Source organism: Erythranthe guttata, chromosome 1 (assembly GCF_056151865.1).
Source record: "Erythranthe guttata isolate IM_541 chromosome 1, IM_541, whole genome shotgun sequence".
Taxonomy (NCBI): domain Eukaryota; kingdom Viridiplantae; phylum Streptophyta; class Magnoliopsida; order Lamiales; family Phrymaceae; genus Erythranthe; species Erythranthe guttata.
Window position 1 is genome coordinate 341,522 of NC_142533.1, and position 19,354 is coordinate 360,875.

General features: G+C 34.7%; 4 protein-coding genes across 11 annotated transcripts; 2 read left to right on the forward strand and 2 right to left on the reverse strand.

Moving 5' to 3' along the window:
* The first annotated feature begins 4,284 nt into the window (after nucleotides 1-4,284).
* On the forward strand, nucleotides 4,285-5,442 carry LOC105977147 (putative F-box protein At5g62060). The gene is made up of 2 exons (XM_088820192.1): nucleotides 4,285-4,571; nucleotides 4,656-5,442. The coding sequence occupies exons 1-2, from the start codon at nucleotides 4,285-4,287 to the stop codon at nucleotides 5,440-5,442; spliced, it is 1,074 nt and encodes a 357-aa protein (XP_088676318.1).
* A 145-nt stretch (nucleotides 5,443-5,587) lies between these two features.
* On the reverse strand, nucleotides 5,588-7,476 carry LOC105977146 (uncharacterized). The gene is made up of 2 exons (XM_013002422.2): nucleotides 7,279-7,476; nucleotides 5,588-6,310 (listed from the first exon to the last, which is right to left on the reverse strand). The coding sequence occupies exons 1-2, from the start codon at nucleotides 7,346-7,348 to the stop codon at nucleotides 5,715-5,717; spliced, it is 666 nt and encodes a 221-aa protein (XP_012857876.1). The 5' UTR covers nucleotides 7,349-7,476; the 3' UTR covers nucleotides 5,588-5,714.
* Nucleotides 7,477-7,624: 148 nt separating this feature from the next.
* Nucleotides 7,625-10,667, forward strand: LOC105977145 (uncharacterized). Its single transcript, XM_013002421.2, has 7 exons — nucleotides 7,625-7,899; nucleotides 8,474-8,513; nucleotides 9,145-9,215; nucleotides 9,442-9,536; nucleotides 10,023-10,090; nucleotides 10,262-10,375; nucleotides 10,463-10,667. Exons 1-7 carry the CDS (start codon nucleotides 7,707-7,709, stop codon nucleotides 10,596-10,598), a joined length of 717 nt encoding a protein of 238 aa, XP_012857875.1. The 5' UTR covers nucleotides 7,625-7,706; the 3' UTR covers nucleotides 10,599-10,667.
* On the reverse strand, nucleotides 10,625-16,474 carry LOC105977149 (F-box/LRR-repeat protein 15). Of its 8 annotated transcripts, none has more exons than XM_088827159.1 (18): nucleotides 16,080-16,391; nucleotides 15,401-15,972; nucleotides 14,844-15,024; nucleotides 14,619-14,751; nucleotides 14,396-14,495; nucleotides 14,114-14,311; nucleotides 13,755-14,025; nucleotides 13,579-13,677; nucleotides 13,407-13,495; nucleotides 13,226-13,325; nucleotides 12,928-13,098; nucleotides 12,647-12,799; nucleotides 12,364-12,524; nucleotides 12,045-12,243; nucleotides 11,492-11,943; nucleotides 11,349-11,412; nucleotides 11,152-11,238; nucleotides 10,625-10,954 (listed from the first exon to the last, which is right to left on the reverse strand). In XM_088827159.1, the coding sequence occupies exons 2-18, from the start codon at nucleotides 15,751-15,753 to the stop codon at nucleotides 10,874-10,876; spliced, it is 2,892 nt and encodes a 963-aa protein (XP_088683285.1). In that variant the 5' UTR covers nucleotides 15,754-15,972; nucleotides 16,080-16,391; the 3' UTR covers nucleotides 10,625-10,873. The 8 variants fall into 8 exon arrangements, with proteins under 8 accessions (XP_088683285.1, XP_088683398.1, XP_012857879.1 ...); XM_088827272.1 differs by having other exon boundaries at nucleotides 16,159-16,388; XM_013002425.2 differs by having other exon boundaries at nucleotides 16,135-16,270.
* Between the last annotated feature and the right edge of the window lie 2,880 nt (nucleotides 16,475-19,354).

Genomic DNA, 19,354 nt, shown 5'->3' on the forward strand with positions numbered 1-19,354 from the left:
TAATATATAAAGGGTGTAAAAAAAATTGTGGGCCCTAAATTAAAAAAAATAAAAATCAGGCGGCCCTAGGCGACCTGTCACGGACTTGTTCCCTTAATAAAGAACCGTGCGGCCTTAGCTCCTTCTCGCCCCTCGCGATAGCTAAGTCAGTAAGAAGGTACTTTAGTGCTTGTTGGATTTGTTGGATTTGTTGGATGATTACAAATGAGGACCCTATCTCTATTTATAAAAGACCACCTCCTCAATGGACGGTGGAGATCGATATGATCTAACGGTTGGGAGTGGAACACTCCAAAGAATCCCTAAAATGTCTCTACCTACCACCACCTACCTCTACCTAGCTCTATACATTTGGGCCAACTTGTGCCTAACCCTATTTGGGCTAAATCTTAAACTCTTTAACCTCCCCAACCCAAGGGAAACTGGCAAGGGGTTGGGTCAAAACTAGCGGGCCGTGACGGACCGCCTACTTTGCCTCCTCTCAAGATAGGAGAGATGAATCGAGTATAATAGATATTAATCACCTATATATACTTGATGGCGTGTAATAATCACCTATAGTAGATATAGTCGAGGACATGAATCAGGTCACTACTCAGTACTCACTTGCTAGATAGTCTTGAGCAGTGTTCTAAAAATCGGCCGAGGCGGCCGATTAATCGGTCTCCGAGGCGGATGCGGTCCAAAACTTTTCAGATTTCAGTGTACAGGTTTGAAAAATCGGTTTTTTGCCTGTGAGGCGGTCTGAGGCGGTCCGAGGCGGTCTGAGACGGTCAAACCTTTAAGGCGGGTCAAACTCGATGGCAAAAATCGTTCAAAAATCGGTTAAAAATCGGTTTTTTTTTTTCTTATTTTTTTTTATAATTTAAAATAAAAGTTGGATTTTAATAAAAGAAAATATGAGTTTATGCCTTATTTTTTTTATGTTAATTGTTATTGTTAAAGAACTAATGATGTATGCCAGGAATGTTCAAGAATAAATGTAAATTCAAAAAAAATGTTTATTTATTTATATTTTATAAGGATATTTATGTATTATGATATTATGATTATTAAACTTTTATTATGTTATTAGGATATATACATGATGGAGATATAACTATGTGTAAATATCTTTTTATATATGTTTGGAGTATTTATAAATAATATTTGGAAATATATTATATTAAATTTTAAAAACCGATTTAATTCTGATTTATCATCGATTAATCACCGGTGAGTCGGTGCCTGACCGACTCGGACCCGATTACCGCTTTTTACAACCTTGGTCTTGAGGCACCCTAATACTCTGGTGATTAATGTGTAAAAAGTAAATGTAAACTAAGCCCGAAATAATCCAGCGGAAGTCCCTCCAATGCTTAAGTCAGATATTTGAATCGTGAAATAGTCGAGAAAATTTTAATAGCTGGATTGTTAGTAAAAATAATGTACCTTAATTTAATGAATTAAGTTTTATTTATAGTTATTTGATTAGGTTGATATCAATTTATCGGGCTCAAACTTTATTCGAAAGATTCTGAACTGGGCGCGTGATCCAATAAATAAATAAATTGTAGATAGACCTATCAATACAAATACTAATACCGATGTTAATTATGGTAATTATAATTTTAATCCTAATATTAGTATTTCACAAAAGACATGGCAATCAACTTATATCAATTATAAATACTAGTATTGTACACGTGCGATGCACGGGACAACAAATTGCATTGTTTTGATGCTGTAAGAATATAAACAAACGTTTGATGTATCGTTTGATCAAAATTTTGTAATAATCATTCATTAATAATTCATCAGTGAAACATTACTAAGTATACTAAGAAAAAAAAAACAAATAACTTTACTATTGAATAATTTTCCAAATGAATTGAATCAGCTAAGACCAGTAGATTGAAAAATTGAATCAGAAACAAAATCATCAACTATGTCTTTCATGTTGAGCTTAAAATTAATTAGATTTAATAACTTAGTTAAAATATAATAAAAATTATACTATCGACAACATACTAACGTAAAAGGCCATCTATACATCTTGCATTTTAACTAAGCCATTCTCCACTGTCTCGTTTTGCTCCTATTTTGCCACTGGAATTAACAATTGAAAAATTAAGAAACAAAAATAAATATAAAAAATAAATTAAATATCGCATACAAACAATAGGTCTTGAAGGCCGACTTCCAATAGCTTGTGGCTCCGCCCATTTTCGCTTAGTTCTCTCAACTCATCCTTTCAATAACATGTCCAATAACATCTAAAAACAAATAATTGTTATACACAAAATTTGAAATATTTGGTATAAATTAATGAAACACATAATTTAACAAAATGAAATTACCTATAAGCCATGATGGAAAAAGGTGCAAACTAATTACCACACGGTCAATAGGATGAAGAAGAAAATAAGACAAAAATACTAAAATCGGGTTACCAAAAGAAGAAGCCTTAGATAGGATGAAGAAATAAAAATTCAAATGTTGCAGACATTCAGATTTATCCCTTTTTGTAAATATCGAAAATCAGATTTATTATGAACTATGAAGAGAAAACAAATTGCAAAATAGCTAACATTTTATGAAGCCACAAACATTTCGTAGAAACGGGGAAAGATTAAACTGGGGTGGAGAAGTTGAGAGGTGGGATACAACTAATTAAGAAGATAAAACACAAAAAAACAAACGTGTTGAAGTAGAAGAGAGAAGTTAAAAGTGTTGAGAGTCTTAAGGAATTTTTTTGGGAATCCTTCATCTTTGGGAATATGATAATTAGTATTTTATCATCAAAAAATAATATTTAGTGTTGAGATGTTTATGGCTGAAAATTAGGAGATAAAATAATATTTAGGAGATTTAATTTGTTGTGTCTTAGATATATTTATGGCTGAAAATATGAGTGATTGGGCTCGTTCGGGGATAAAAAAATTGATAAAAATCGAAAAATAATATTTTTAGGAGATATAAATTAAATCTGATAAAAAATCGAGAATAATATTTATGAGATAAAATTTGATAAAAATCGAAAATAATATTTAAAAACAATATTTAGGAGATAAAAAATTGATAAAAAATCAAAAAATTATACTTGGGAGATAAAAATCTGATAGAAATCGAAAATAATATTTAGGAGATAAAATTTTGATAAAAACCGAAAATAATATTTAAAATAATGTTAATGAGATAAAATTTGATAAAATACGAAAATAATAATTAAAATAACATTTAGGAGATAAAAATTTGATAATTATCAAAAATGATATTTTAAAATAATATTTAGGAGATAAAAATTTGATAAAAATCGAAAATAATATTTAAAATAATATTTAGGAGATAAAACTTTGATAAAAATCGAAAATAGTATTTAGGAGACAAAAATTTGATAAAATCGACAATGATATTTAGGAGATAAAAATCTTATAAAAATTTGATAAAACTTGAAAAAAATATTTAAAATAATGTTTAGGAGATATAAATTTGATAAAATTCGAAAATAATATTTTGGAGATAAAAATTTGATAAAAATCGAAAATAATGTTTAAAATAATATTTAGGAGATAATAATCCGATAAAAATGAAAATAATATTTAGGAGATAAAAATCTGCTAAAAATCGAAAATAATATTTAAAATTATATCTAGGAGATATGAAATTGATAAAATTCGAAAATATTATTTAAAATAATATTTAAGAGATAAAAATTTGATAAAAAACAAAAATAATATTTAGGAGATAATAATCTGATGAATATCGAAAATAATATTTAGGAGATAAAAATCTAAAATAATCTTTGGGAGATATTAATCTGATAAAATTCGAAAATAATATTTAAAATAATATTTAGGAGATAAAAATTTAATTAAAATCGAAAATAATAAAAAAATTACAAATAGGACATTAGGGTTTCTTAGAGTTGCCCTACCGTTTCTTCGTTTTATATATAAGATATATTTCTAAATTTGTGTCTTATATTAGGAAATTAATAACGTGAAATATATGAAAATACTATCCTAATAATATATATTACGATCGGTATACATTCAAATCTTGAATTTGAAAACTTGAATCGTTATCACTTATCACCATCTATTAACATATATAATAAATTATGGTAATATAGGATTTAAAGATGTATTTGGATTAGGAGTTCTAATTACATTGTATTTACTATTTAGTCTTATTTTACTCTTATAAATTGATGCCAAGAGAAGCTGAAAATTAAATTTACATATTTTTTGCACGTATTCTAACAAGTATTTTCACCCTAGCTGCTGGTTCTAGTTCTGCACGATGAAGAAACGGCAGACATATGTTCCAAGTGAAATCATCGAAAACATTCTCCTTCGTCTGCCCGTAAAGTCACTCATGAGATTTAAGTGCGTCTCGAAATCATGGGAGGCCACAATCTCCGACCCCGAATTCATCGCAAATCATCTCCGACAGGCGAAAGAGACGAAGAAGAAGAAGAGCTCCTCCGACGACGACAAGGATCTACTTTTGTGGGTCGGAAAACGTTCATTGTTTATTATTTTCCCACCGTCCGATAGTTATCTACGCGAGAGGCCTCTGACGGTCTTGTGCTACTGCGACGGTTTCGTACTAGTGTGACGTTATCTTCCCGATCATCAATACATTTACGTGTTGTGGAATCCATCGAGCAGGTCATACAGAAAAATCCCGTGCCAACCTCAAATACATACACTCGACGGCGATGATTATTATAATGATGTGGCTCAGGGTCTTTATTACGATCCACTGATTAAGGATTATAAGATTGTAGCTACCGATATGAAAAGCCGCTACTCGATTTATACGATGGGGAAAAAATCATGGTCCCACGAGATGAAAGAGATGGAAATCGATATTCCGGGTACGATGGTATGTTGTGATAAGGGGTCCCCCTTTGAAGGTGATACTTATTGGGTTTTGAGAACGAGAACTCGCACGTGCCAGATGGACGAGAATTTCTTGGTTTGTTTCGATTCGAAACAAGAGAAGTTTGAGAAGTTCCCTATGCCAATTAGAGAATATGATAATCAATGCAGGTTCTTTCTTACTTATTTGGGAGATCATATGTGTTTGGCCTATCACAAGGCTGAGAATAATAATTTTGTGGATCGAAGAATCAATCAGTTATGGTTTGTGAAACGAGCTCCTGGCGGTGGAGGAGGTGGTGGTTCGTCGGTGGAGTTTAAGGAGGCTATGCCGTTTTCAAGCAGTTATATCGAGTCTGTATATTTGACAAACGAAAACGAGATTGCACTTGAAGATGGTTGGAGGAAATCATATACAGCGTACAAGTACAACCTCGTCACAAAGACTTGTGCAGAAATTAAGGTGACTCCGAATACAGGGTATCCTCACTCACCCCTGTATCTAGAAAACATGTTTTTCAGCAGCAGCCCAAACAAGACGAGGAAGGACACGGAAGAATCGACAGCAAGTTAATTTGCATTTTGTTTTATCTAGTTAGGAATATGTTTCGCTTTCACAATTTTTTTTTTTTGAGTGTATTTAACTTAGGACTCGAGATCAAACCGAGTATATTTTTTAGTATATTTAATCCTAGACATGAAAATCCAGAACAAAAACATTGCAAACTCACAATCAAGACCGAATAAATCAAACCGATAGAGGCTTCCGAAATCAAAGAAAAGTCCAAGAAAATAAAATTAAAAAAAGCTGAAATAGACAACCAATTATAAACCAAGACATCAAATTCACAAAGCCAGTGCAATAACCAAACCTGTTACTCCAATCGACCAAAGCCGAAAACTTCTGAACAAAGCAACAGCACCGCTACATTCATCATTAGCACCGCTGAAACATCCTGGCCGGCTTATCTTGGTAACATTTCCTTCCAAGACAAAACTGTTGTTCGATTTCCCGTTGCTAAACAGCACGCACCAAAAATAGGGGCCGCCCCCATCCGAGCCACTAACTGCAGCCCCCACCTCAGAGTGGTTCTTGCTCTGAACAATTTCGACGCTCCTTGCATTTTTCATCAGAATATCGGAAAATGCCACACTGGGCTCCACGTATTTGGACTGACATGCGAGTAGGCGGCCTGTGATTGGAGAAAGGGTTGAGACCTCTACTCCACAGTTGGGGGCAAAAGATTCGGTAAATTCAGAGTCGGCTGGTCTTTTGGCGTTTGTTCCGCCCACAGAGCTACAGTCTCCTTTGTATGCTTTAATGTATTGGAGAGCAAGGCATGCTAGACCAGGGTTGCTGTACAAGGATGATGACTTGCTTGCAGTTCTGTTATTGTTGATCGAAGACACTAGCTCATCAGCAGGGTTATTTGTCACTTTATCTGTGTTTCAGTCACAAAATACGTTTGTTTTATTTCGATTCCGAATAGAAAAAAGGTTGGGAAAAAGAATGCGCAGATATTATTCTGGAAATTTAAAATTCTTGAAATATTTAGCTTCGAAGATGTGCCAACTACCATAGCTTGAAGTAATGTCGAATGCTTACTCGTACAAAAGAAATAGGCAGAAACATCACATTTTCTAAAGCCAATATATAGTTAATCGACAACACTTTACAATTGACTTCTTATGCATTACAAACTCCACTAAGTATGAAGAAAAGTTGCATTGTACCATCTCTATATTTAGTCCTGAAGAAGCATTAATTTGGAAATTCAAGAGTTACAACTAAATTTTGAATGTGAAGTTTGGGCAAATTTACCCACCTAACTCTTCTTAAAAAATTTCTAGAACATAAATACCAACTACATGGAGACAAAAACATACTCCTATAATTAGGCTTCAGAACAATGCCCTTCACAATTATTATTTAATCGTCAGCCAACGAGACTGTTGCCCGACGAATCTAACTATAACATTCCTTCCTAGTGCAGATTAAAAAAAATGGCTTCTTTTTTATAGAAAAATCTACACAAATGGCTAATTGAAATGTGTGTGGAAAACAGTAGTACAAGCAAAAATTCAAGTATCCATCTAGAGATCTATATTCAAATTAATGAATAAATTCAAAGCAAAGCTCAATAATTGCTCCAGTAACCACCAATGTACCATCACATTTATTACTCATTTTGCAAATGAAGAAAGAATAATGCTCTAATTAGTAAATAATGTTAATTAAGAAACCAAAGAATAATTAATGAATGAGAGCATAAAGCAAACCCAAGTTCACAAGCAGATCAAGTGAGATTTCAATACTTTCTTTCTATACTCAAAAGACACTGCAGCAAATAATCAAGCAGGTTGTATGCATAAAAATTGCGGTAGAAGAATTTCGTGGAAAGCATCTTACTTTGAAGAGCAGAAGAAGAAGCTGAAATGAAGAGAATGCAGAGAACAGGAGTCCACATAAAGTTAGCCATTGTTGTGATTTAGAGAGAGAAAGAAGAGAGAGAGAGTAGTTGAAGAAAGTTTTGGTGTGAAAGAAAGGAACAGTTGGACTCACTGCGTTAGCTGTTGTTGAAGTTTGTCTGTTTGCTTCGATCTGCCACCGACGTCACACGTAACGTAATAGTAAAGGATGCCCCCACGGCCCCACCCACCACTTTTACAATTCGCCCCCTCAAGTTCATTAAATTTCAAAATCCAACCCTTGAAATATTCCTTTTTTGCAAACCACACCTCGAAATATCCTCAAGGGTAAAATTGTAACTTCCCATTCAAAAACTGGATAAGTTCTCAACTGGTCTCCGTCGTCCCCAATTTTTGCCGGCCAGAGAAATGACCACCATCACCACCGCGCACGGTGCCTCAATTATTCCTTTTACGCGCGCTTCAAGCTTGACGGTGAAGCCAAAACGGCGCAGTTTTAGCACTAGATTCAGGTGCGCATTGCTGCCGGAGAGGAAGCCAGAGAGCAGACGATTGGTCTCCTTGTTACTTGTTTCCCTCAATTTCTTCCCTCTCACCAAAGGTACACGTATTTTACACTCAAAGGACAGAAATACCCCGCCCTCATGAATTGCATTTTCCTTGTTCTTCTTTTAACTGTAGGATCGTTTTTCACATGATGCCGTCTTTGGATTGGGAAGTTTCACATATGTACAAATATATGAGTTATATATCGATATATATATATATATATATATATATATATATATATATATATATATATATATATATATATATATATATATATATATATATATATATATATATACATGCAGCATGTACATTGATTGCGGTAATGCGGTTCAATAATTCATAAACGTTAGGAATTTAACTGGAAAATTAGATCGATGTTAAGTTTTACATTGATTCGATTGCTTGAATGATTAATCACATGCAAATGCAGATTAAATCTGAACTCAATTTTTAGCTGATTTTTACAATTTTTATTGTTTATCTTTGCTTGGTTTTACTTATTCGTTTTGTTTGAGTCATAAAATGGTCGAAATTTTCGAGTAACTGCAGTTTCATTTTTTCTCTTTTTTTTTCTCTGTTTTTTTTGTGTTCTGACCAGCCTTTCTTGGCTTTGGCTAATGCAGATGCAATGGGCGCCAGCATTTTGGACAACTATGTGAAAAAGTATGCATTAGAGTCTGTGTTCGTATTGTATGGTCTTGATAATTTATCTTTCCTTTTAGATCAGTGTATGTAGCTACTTATATCATAATGCGTGAAGTTTACTAGAGAAAAACGAAGGAAAATAAGAAGAAATAATGACTTGGATAGAAATGGTCTTCTTTGTATAGGTTGCATTTGGATAGAAAAACCTAATTTGAGTGAAGCATATCAAATGACTTCACGTATGATGCATTTGAATTCACTATAGTAACTCAAGAAGTTGTTCAAAAGTAGGAGCTAAACGATTACTTCATCACTTTAATTCTTATTCTGAAAAAACAGCTTGCCGCTTGTTCTTTCACGTTCAAGAAGCCTCGAAACAAGTTAGTTGATGGAACGTATGATAGTAATTTCTTTCTGTTGATTGCTTTAATGTTGAATGTTAGCCGCATGATTGTTTCATCTCTAGATAAATTTGTGCCATCTTGTGAAATTATTGTGGAAACATATTGCTTCAATAGCTTATCGACTTCTCAGTTTTTATTTTGGCTGGAAATTTCGTTTCACTCTTGGCCACCGGGTAGCTTTTCTTAATGAATATAGTTCCTCTTTCTTTGTATTGCTAATAATATTTTTCAAATTTTGTATCTAGGAAAAAGCTTGATCCGCTAGAAGCTTATATACCAGCTGTTATTTTGACTGAATTACAGATTAAGGAATTGGGTAATGCTCTTTGACTGATTCTTTTAGTAACAGTATTGATCAGAATGTTGAGTGGCAATTGAGTTGCACCAAGAGGGTCTCTTAACGCCTTCTTTTTTCTTTCCATTTGAGATGCTCTGTTGATCGAGTAATCTAGTGCAATATATGTAAAATGGTCTATTTTACTATCTCAAAGAATAAAAAAATATTACAGATCTAACTTGATGCATTATTACTTGCACTGTAGGGCAATATCTTGAAGTTGATCAACCAAGATTTGCTGATTGCCGCACTCTTTTAAGATCCGGTCCTGCATCTTCTTTGCGTGTTAATATTCGAGCGGTAAGTCAGTGGGGTTTCACATAACCATTCTTGTTTTTCGTTCTTTAGTCAATTTAATCCACACTTCTGGTAATGATTTTTCCTAACCTATTTCTGGTGTAGAATAAATCCCTTTAGGTGCGTTCTCTCTCATTATTTGTCTGCTAAACCTTTGGTGAACAAGGCTCTTCAGATAAATGATTTTAATCTTAATTGGACTTCCACGTTTGTCTAGTCCCGCAGAACAAAAAATAGGCTTACAAGTTACAACTCAGAGTTGCACCTAGTAGAAGGAAGATTTGGGTAAAAGACTAGAAACTATTGTAAGTGATTAAGCCTAATTTTCACAATTTATGTATTAAACATTTTTATTTTCTTAAGGATTCAATAGAACTTAGAAGTGTAGACTAGTTGACCTTTCAATACTGTCATATCTGTTAAAAGGTTGGTTGACCCCGTTTCATACAGCTTCTACGTGTCACAACTTTCTTGATTGTCAATAAGCAGGTAGCACAATATGCATCGGAAGCTGGGAATGGCAAATCTGCCTTTAATGAGGTTGATCAGTGTTTAAGGTACCCGTAGAGTCTGGTTGTTCTACTCAGTAACTCGGTGGTGCACTTTCTAATTAAAATTCAAAGATGAGCTTGTGAAAGGGCAAATAGTTTATTTTCGATCTTCAGTTTGATGATGGCAAGTTAACATGGCTTTATTTATTTATTTAGTATTTATTAATTAAATTGTAGAGCCTTGGAAGAACTCGATTCACTGCTGCTGCGGGCATCCAGAAATGATTCAAATGCTTCAACAATTGAATCGATGAAGGTGAATGTTGTTACTGTCCTCACTGCACTGAATAGGTAGGTAATTGATTGGGTAATAAGTCTTTAGTTTCTTGTCTGAGATTTAAGTTTTGCAAAAAGTAATGATATTTTTCTCTTGCACAGCCTTCTCAAAACTGTTCCAGCTGAAATGCTGGACAAGGGGAAAGCTATGGCAGATGCATACTTGAGCCCAGGAGAAGATTCCGCAGCACCTGATAACCTAGATCCTCAGATAAAGCAGCTCGAATCAATATTGTAAATTGTAAGTTAAAAAATACACAAATATTTACTTCAAGATTCATATAATTCACTGCTCGTGAAAGTACTACATTATCAAATACAGCTCTACAAAACCAAGTTGAACATGAAAAACCAAATTTTCCTGTGCGATAATGTAAGAATTTGTCTGGTTAAGGTTTCTTAACAGTATGAAAATAATACATGATACATCTTATAAGTTACAACACAATCACCTATAGTACATCCAAACACAAAAAAATACTGTACACATGAGAATAATTCATTTTGTTTGTATCATGTTGGTGCTAAGCTGGTGAAGATGCGTTTCAAGCTTGGGCATGCTGTACGGACTGTACTCATGCTCAATGGAGATATCTGCCAAGTGAAAATAAATGTTATGCTTTCAACAAAGTTTACCTTTAATTGGAAGGTTTTGTGTGTGTGTGTGTGTGTGTGTGTGTGTGTGTGTGTGTGTGTGTGTGTGTGTGTGTGTGTGTGCCAGTGTGTGTGTGTGTGTGTGCGTGTGCGTGAGTTTGTGTGGGGGAGAGAGAGAGAGAGAGATGATTTGTCACCTTTGGACAAAAGCGAACATCGAGTGTCTCCAGCATGTTACAGTGCAAGATGGCAGTTTCAACGGTCTCCTCATCAATATTACAGGACTAGACAGCCATAAACAAAAGCATTAAAAGGGGTTAGAAAAAAAAAACGTAAAGATAGTTAATTTACCATCTTAACTACTACAGTACTTAAGAGGCCGATAACAACATACCTGAAGAAAAAGACTGGTCAATCTTGGACAGTCGAGCTTCAGAATCTCCAATGAGTTACAATTGCTGAACGATTAAAGCAAACCATGGTCAAATACGTCACAGCACCATAGAGAATAACATCAAAGTAGTATAGACATAATACCTCAAGTTAAGAAAGAACAAATTGCAACAAGATAAGTCAACTTCCTTCAGATTCGACGACAATGAAAGGTTTAAAGATGATAGATCGAAACATCGTGCCGTAGGAGGAATAACCACCTTCTTGATATTTGGGCAACCGACACAGTTAAGAATCTGCAGCAGGCGATTAGGTTCCAAGGAGGAAGACGAAGAAGAGTCGAATGACCCATAAAATGTGCCGACTTCAGAGAGTCTATCAGAGTTAAGTCCCCAATCCAAGTCATGCATATTGACGCAACCGTTCAGACTGACATGAGTCAAATTCTTACAGCCAGCAAGCAACTCCTCTATTGCCAGCTGGCAGAGTGTCCCATAGGACAAATCCAGCTCACAGAGAGCCGGGAGAGCGCCGCCTTTGTAGAGAGGCTCCAGTGATGTGTCACTTAGATACTTGCATGCTTGCAATTTTAGAACCTACAAAAAATAGGTTAAATCAACATAACAGAAAAAACAAGCATTTTTCGGTCGACTTTTCAATATCCCTGTTTTTGCATATAACAGATGCAACAAAGTACCTTCAAATACAAACACGAGTCAAAAACAGGCTGCAAATTGACCAAAAAGGTGTAAGAAAGATCGAGGAAGATCAGGTTTGGAAGGCAGTGTAAAGACGAAAGTCCATCAGGACCAACAGACGGGCATGACATCAGCACCAACGATTCAATAACCGGGCACGAAGATGTTGTAGCAGATAAGCAGTCATCTTTGAGTTGGCTGAACACATTAACCGTAGAAAGATTAACAATTATTATAAAAAAAAAAAAAAAAAAAAAAAAAAAGAAGAAGAAGAATTGACGATCAACTTAAAATCTGACAGAGCAGGTAAAAGTTCACCTGCAGAAAGATGCATCCAAAGATGTAAGAAGTGGGCAATAGATGGATGCTTCAGATAATACCCCGCACCCCTTCAATTCAAGCGAAACCATAAGCGGTGCTTCGATATGGAGCTCGCTCAATTTCGGGCATATGCCCATATTCAATGACCTAAGTCCAACCTGCAAGAGATTTATGCAAGAGTTGATGAAAGCATGATAATAGAGAGAGTGACATCAATTTGCAAGACTTTCCCAAACTGTGCTTCAGACAAAGAAACAGAGAATGAGAACAAAAGACTTACAGGTGAAAACGATGCTGTCTGAAGATGATCGCAACCATCTAGAGAGACATGCTCGAGGTTAGGGCATTTGAGTTCGAGAGATGTTAGTGCACGGCAACCCCCAAGTGAAAGACTAACCAAAGACGTACTCTCAAAACTCACTGTCGTCAGACTCTGAGAAAGAGTGGTAGATAAAATCAGATATAACAACACTTACTACAGAAAACCCTATATTGGATTTCTTGACCAATAGATGGAATTGTAATGGAAGACAAAAGGGAAAAATTATTGCAATGACAAACCTCACAACTGTCGAGAACTAATGACCTCAATACAGGACAGCCTCCTCCGCTACTGAAAACTTCGCAAATGGAATCTGTCAGAGATTCACATTCGGTAAGATCTACTTCTTGCAAACTATGGCACTGCAATGCCAAGGTTTTCAAGCTTTCTTGCTTCCGCAAAACTAATTTCTGTAATTACATTGACGAAGTATGAATAATGATATCAAAATTACGGAATAAAATCATTCATTTCAATGAAGAAGTCAGAATTTGACAGGGGGGTGATTATTCAATTATTTCATGAATAAAAACATACTTTAAGAGCGTTGGAAATAATGCTGATTCTCTGGAGAGAAGGACAATTAGAAACTGTAATTGACGAAAGCAGAGTGCTTCTTAAATTCAAATCAGCAAATCTGCAACGATGCAAGTAATAATTAATGTGTGGAAAATAAGAGATGTTAGGGCTCATAATCCAAGAGTTGGACAGGACATACTTCCGACAGTGTACAAGCCTTATGTTCTTCAGACGTGGCAGCTCCAAAGACACTGATGCTAATAAACCGCAGTTATCAAGCTCAAGAACCTAAAGCATATAAAGACATAAATTCATTAATCAAATCCCGATATCGCAAAAAATAGAGAAAACAAGAAGAGAGTTATTCAAACCTCAAGCATATAACTCGAAGCTATAGCTAACATCGAAGCTGATGTTATTCCCTCACAGCTATGAAGCTTAAGAACTGTCAACATTTGCAGTCTCACGGACTTCAATGGATAGTCAAATGTTAGATCTCATATAGATATACTTGGAGGGAGGGGGAGAGAGAGAGAGAGAGATTTACTTCAAGAGAGATGTTTGGGCAGTATGAAGCATCAAGAATACGCAGATGTCTACAAGCCCTAGCTATTTCTTGTAGTGTCTCATCACTGACACACGAACAATTGGACATATCCAATGATTCCAAGAGTGGGCATGACGTGGTTGCTGCACGGATTGCAGCATCCGAAAGCTTGTGACAGGAAGCTATATCGAGCTCGCGTAAAAGGGGGCAATTAAGAAAAGCATGTGGCATACTGCTCCGCTTGAGAGACAAAGTTTCAAGCTGTGGGCACCTGAGGAAAAAAATATATATATGTATAATTCATAACCTAATTAAGGAGGAAGCAGAAATTTATAAACAAGAATGAAATAATTTAGCACCTAATAGAGATGCGGATCACACGGCATTTCACTATCTGAAGGTCATGCAATCTATCATGATAAATGACAATTTCTTGATTGCCATTACCCAAAGAAGCATCGTCGATAGTTAAACTCTTCAACATGTGGCAATCTGTTAAGGCTTGGAAAAAAGTCTCCCCTAACTGACCTTTGCCAAGAGTTAAAACCTCGAGATTTCTGGGAAAAAAAAGTCAATTGTATCAGTAACATCTAATGCTGACCAAGTAAAAAAAGATGAAGCGAAATTTAAATATAAAATACCTCAGAGAAGAGAGTGCTTTCATTGCAAGAAGATGAATAGTGGGAGTACCATAAACATTTACTGAAGTAGCGTTGGGATATCGTTGACACATGTCCTCGACTGAAGCAGAAAATAAATAACTCGAGTTAGTTTTTCCATGAGATCAAAAAATTATGGTATGAAGGATGAAGAAAACAGTTAGCCACTAAACAAATACAAGTGTTGTCGTAGTGCTATACTAACATTGCTGCACGGATATGTAATGATTCTCAAAATTCAAGTAACGCCAGAAATCTTCATGAGAACTTGCATCTCTCCACTGCCTGCATACCCTTGCAGCTCGACAAAGATCCATGTGCTCCAAAAACGTGAAAACCTAAAGCAGGTGAAAATATTGACAATGAGCCTCGTAATCTTAAACAGGTGAAAAGAATATCAGTTTTGCATGGTTAAATTTGCAATAGTTACCATATGCAATAAGTCATCGGTCAGATCCATCCGAACTCCAGAATCTTCCATTTGTAAAGGATCGTTCTTATTTTCAGCATTGTCTAAGGTAACACTAGAATCAGGCAAATTCTCGTCATCAACCTCCTCGTGTAGCGGACCGAGATAATGAATCTCGGTTTCAAAATTAGTAACCCAATCTCTGCATAAGAGAAGAAGATTTAACACAAAGATGATGGTCTTCTAAAAGATGCAGAAGAACAAACAATAAAACAAGCAGTGGTGTAAGGTCAGTACTCAACGAGTGATGGCTTAGTGTATATTTGTATTAATCGTGGCTTCTTAGATTAACAAATTCATGAGTTGCGATTTTCGTCGGAACCATTTCTAACGGTTTCTCTCACAGATAAATTCGAATCAAAACTTGAGACAAACACTTCACTGTTAAATGGTTTTCTAGTACTAAATCTCAATGATTCAACCAAAGAAATTTTATACATATCGGCACATCCATACCAGGAACACACACACACACACACACACACACACACACACAGATAGAGAGAGAAAGAGCTCACAGAGAGAAGGAATGAACTTTGGGCCGTTTATTCTGCATGTCATGATCGAAACGATCGAAATTCTCCGTTTCCGTAGCAATATTCGATGAATTCGAAGATGAAGGCTCACCACTCAACCTCAAATTCAAATTAACATCCATTTTCACCTCATGGCTTCCACTTCCACCATTATCAACACATCTTGACCTTACATCATTTATCATCCACGGCAAGAGATCCTCACTCTTGTCATCAAATTCGCCATCAGAATCCGAGTTTTCGTTCTTATCTTTCCCCTTTGCATTCTCGACACTAATCTGTAGCCCTAACTCACCTGCACCCCCGAGCCCTAATTCAGAATCATCACTATCCATATCCTCGCTCTAATTCCCCAAAATGCCCCCCTCGTATACAAAAAATTACCACCGGTAATATTAATATTATCTTCTTCTCTTTCCTCCAATTCATAAAAAATGGAAACACCAAACCTCCATAGCTCCCAGACCACTTCACTAATCCTAGCTAATGATCCCACCTATTTCACCCACAACAGCTCCAACTTTCACCACAAAACCCTAAAAATCAGATAATGGCTATAAAAAAAAATCGGAGAAACAAAAAATTATGAGTAATTGCAAAAATCGTCGAGAAATTGGGGAAAATTAAATCCTGAAAACAAAATTTGCAGGAAAATGTATACGTTGAAGAGCTGCGTATATGCTAATTAGATGAGATCGGATGCAATTAAAACATACGCAAGGCGAAAATTTCCTCCTAACCAAAAGATCGGCTTCAATGGAGATTTTTTTCGTTTTTCTTCTTCGTCAGAGCTTCTTTTTCTGCTGCACACACACACACACACACTCTCTCTCCTCTCCCTCTCACTTTCTCTCTCCTGCGGTAATAAAGGCATATTATCTTTTGTCCGAAATTCGAATCGGTATTAAATTAATTAAATCCAAAGTTTTCGGGCTTTTCAACATTTCTTAGCCCATCATAAAAATGTTGCAATTCGGCCCGCTAAACTCGTTACCTATTTAGTATGAACTATTTAATTTTTTTTCTCTCTCTAAAAAAAATATTATCAAACTTTATAAATTTAATTTAATTTAAGTTCAATTATTAATAAATCAGATTTAAACAGCTACAAACCGTAACGGTGATCTAGTTTGTGAGCACATCAAATGTACGAATAGAGGTTTAATTTGTATAATTAATATTAGTATTTTAATCAAATCGATCTTTTAATTGGGGTTTATATTTTACCTAATACAAATTTGATTCGAATTTATTATTTAAGTTGATGAATAAAATTCAAACGAGCATTTGGTGGTTGGGTAGGTGAAAACATGAAGCAAAACGTGTTTAAGGTTGTCAGATTATGCTAATCTGCTCCTTAATTAACCAGCAGTGGTAATAATGACAAGAAAGAATGATTAGCAGATTGGGTGACAACATTTGTATTAATTATTATTGAAATGAAACACGTGGGCCCACATAGCCCAATCAATGGCTGTAAAAACATGGTAAAACAAGATCCACCGGATCAGTAGGGTGGTGTAGAAAATGAACTGGGAGAGCAAAGCGGATCAGTAGCTTGACAACTTGATGATCCTGAGGTACCTGCGATCATAGAACACATGAACTAAGCCGGGGGTTGATCCGGCGGAAACCCCTCCGACGCTCAAGTCAGACGTGCTGATCATAGAAATAGTCCAGAGAATACAGTTGATCGTATTGCTCAGTTAATAGGACGTACCTTAATAAAATGAGTAAAACCTCTATTTATATGTCGTTTATTGGGTTGGGTTTGCTTTGTTGGGCCCAAGCCTTACTTGAAGGTGTTTGGGCCTCGGTGATATTGGTCTTCAATATTGGGCTCGTGGCCCAGTAGGTAAATAACTTGTAGGCCCATTGGGTTGGCCCAATTAGGCATATCAAACAGCTACAAACCGTAACGGTGATCTAGTTTGTGAGCACATCAAATGTACGAATAGAGGTTTAATTTGTATAATTAATATTAGTATTTTAATCAAATCGATCTTTTAATTGGGGTTTATATATTACCTAATACAAAATTTATTCGAATTCATTATTTCTGTTGATGAATAAAATTGAAACGAGCATTTGGTGGTTGGGTAGGTGAAAACATGAAGCAAAACGTGTTTAAGGTTGTCAGATTATGCTAATCTGCTCCTTAATTAACCAGCAGTGGTAATAATGACAAGAAAGAATGATTAGCAGATTGGGTGACAACATTTGAATTAATTATTACTTTTGAAATGAAACACGTGGGCCCACATAGCCCAATCAATGGCTGTAAAAACATGGTAAAACAAGATCCACCGGTCCACCAAATCTTGGGCATTGTCATGACTATTTATATTCTATGGGCCTATACGTGGCCGACACCAAACAATTTTTCTCCATCCACACAAGTCTCATATCATTTAATTATATTTCTTTCTACCTTAAATTATAGTTTATTCTTTTTCGTTTCGTTTTCTTTTTTTAAGAATGAACCTGCAGTCAGCCATATAGATGCAATAAGAATAAGTAAATCCACACTCTCAAAACCATACACATAAGTCTATATTTATGTATGAGCAAATAAAAATATATATTATATTACTTTATTAAAATAAAATAAAAGGTCAAAAAAATTAAAATATTTTTTGATTTTATATTTCATCTGTTAATCATTAAGTGTCGTTTAAAGTAGATGCACATAAGTTTTGATACAAATTTTCAAAAATTACCCTTTACATATACATGAAAACTATGAATAATCTTATTTTCTCCAAAAATCCAAATATTATAAATCAATAATAAATACTAGCAAAATTGGTAAATACGAATAATTTTACTTTCAAACTCTAAATCGATATTTAATATGTAAAGAAAAAAAATTATGACTAATACGGGCTTCAAACGAACCGGTAATAAAATTATGCTGGCCCAATTAATGCCTATCTAATAAATGAATAAATGGGCCCATTTAATTCATAACTGGGCTTTAGTCCAGTTATGAATTAAATATATCTTAAACCGAAAAAGTAAAATGTTTGCACAAACCCAAAAGTTCCATTCAAATTGCAACTCACTAGCAAAAAACAAAAAAACAAAAAAACAAAAAAAAAAAAAAAAAAAAAACACTAAGGGGTCCCTATATTTAAATCAAGAAAACGACAAAGGAAAAAAAAAAGAAAAAAAATTGGGAACTAGTATCAAATCTTAGATGTTGCACTAGTAACTGTAACATATATGTAATAGTTTTTCATACAATATTATATACGTACGAGTATGTATGAAACATGTATCATATCGATAAATTAAAATATAATTTAGTCATGAAATCCTCTAGTGTATCATAGAACAAAGACAAACATAAAATAAAAATAACACAACACTTCTTTCAATTAGGTGCCAAAAGTTGTGCATTGCAAAAAGATTTTGGTGCACTTAATTTTGTAAAATATACAGTTGTAAAGGAAAATGAGTGGGCCAAAATTTCTCCAAAAATTTATATATATATATATATATATATATATATATATATATAATTCCTGGTTTCAGCTGTGAATTGATTCACTATCACGATTTTAACAACTGTGAAGAGTGAAGTCCCACAGTTGGGAGAGAGCTACTTTTTGTAATAATCATGCAAAACAACAAAAAAAGTTGGCCCGGTTTTTGGGTCCACCAAATTCAATTTGCTTTAAATATTTAATTAGTGAATTTTATTTTATATCAACTATAACTCAAAAATACATTCTTTAAAAAAAAAATCGAGTACCTTTTCAATTAATTAATTAATTAATTAATTGGGAAGAAATTAGTGTTGAGAAAAAGCACGTCGATGCATGACACGAATACCGGCGACGTATGTATATCTTTTGCATGACACACTTACCGGAGTGCAAACGTATCCGATACTCTGCAGGTGAACTGAAGACTGATTGACTACATTAAAAA

Coding starts and splice junctions, on each gene's coding strand:
- LOC105977149 (XM_013002424.2), bottom strand. CDS start 15,753: ATGGATAGTGATGATTCTGAATTAGGGCTCGGGGGTGCAGGTGAGTTA. Junction 12,800..12,927: donor TAGTTCTCGACAGTTGTGAG/GTTTGTCATTGC, acceptor ACTCTTTCTCAG/AGTCTGACGACAGTGAGTTT. Junction 12,525..12,646: donor AGACAGCATCGTTTTCACCT/GTAAGTCTTTTG, acceptor AATCTCTTGCAG/GTTGGACTTAGGTCATTGAA.
- LOC105977145 (XM_013002421.2), top strand. CDS start 7,707: ATGACCACCATCACCACCGCGCACGGTGCCTCAATTATTCCTTTTACG. Junction 7,900..8,473: donor TTTCTTCCCTCTCACCAAAG/GTACACGTATTT, acceptor TGGCTAATGCAG/ATGCAATGGGCGCCAGCATT. Junction 9,216..9,441: donor ATTACAGATTAAGGAATTGG/GTAATGCTCTTT, acceptor CTTGCACTGTAG/GGCAATATCTTGAAGTTGAT.
- LOC105977147 (XM_088820192.1), top strand. CDS start 4,285: ATGAAGAAACGGCAGACATATGTTCCAAGTGAAATCATCGAAAACATT. Junction 4,572..4,655: donor GAGAGGCCTCTGACGGTCTT/GTGCTACTGCGA, acceptor TCCATCGAGCAG/GTCATACAGAAAAATCCCGT.
- LOC105977146 (XM_013002422.2), bottom strand. CDS start 7,348: ATGGCTAACTTTATGTGGACTCCTGTTCTCTGCATTCTCTTCATTTCA. Junction 6,311..7,278: donor TTCTTCTTCTGCTCTTCAAA/GTAAGATGCTTT, acceptor ACTGAAACACAG/ATAAAGTGACAAATAACCCT.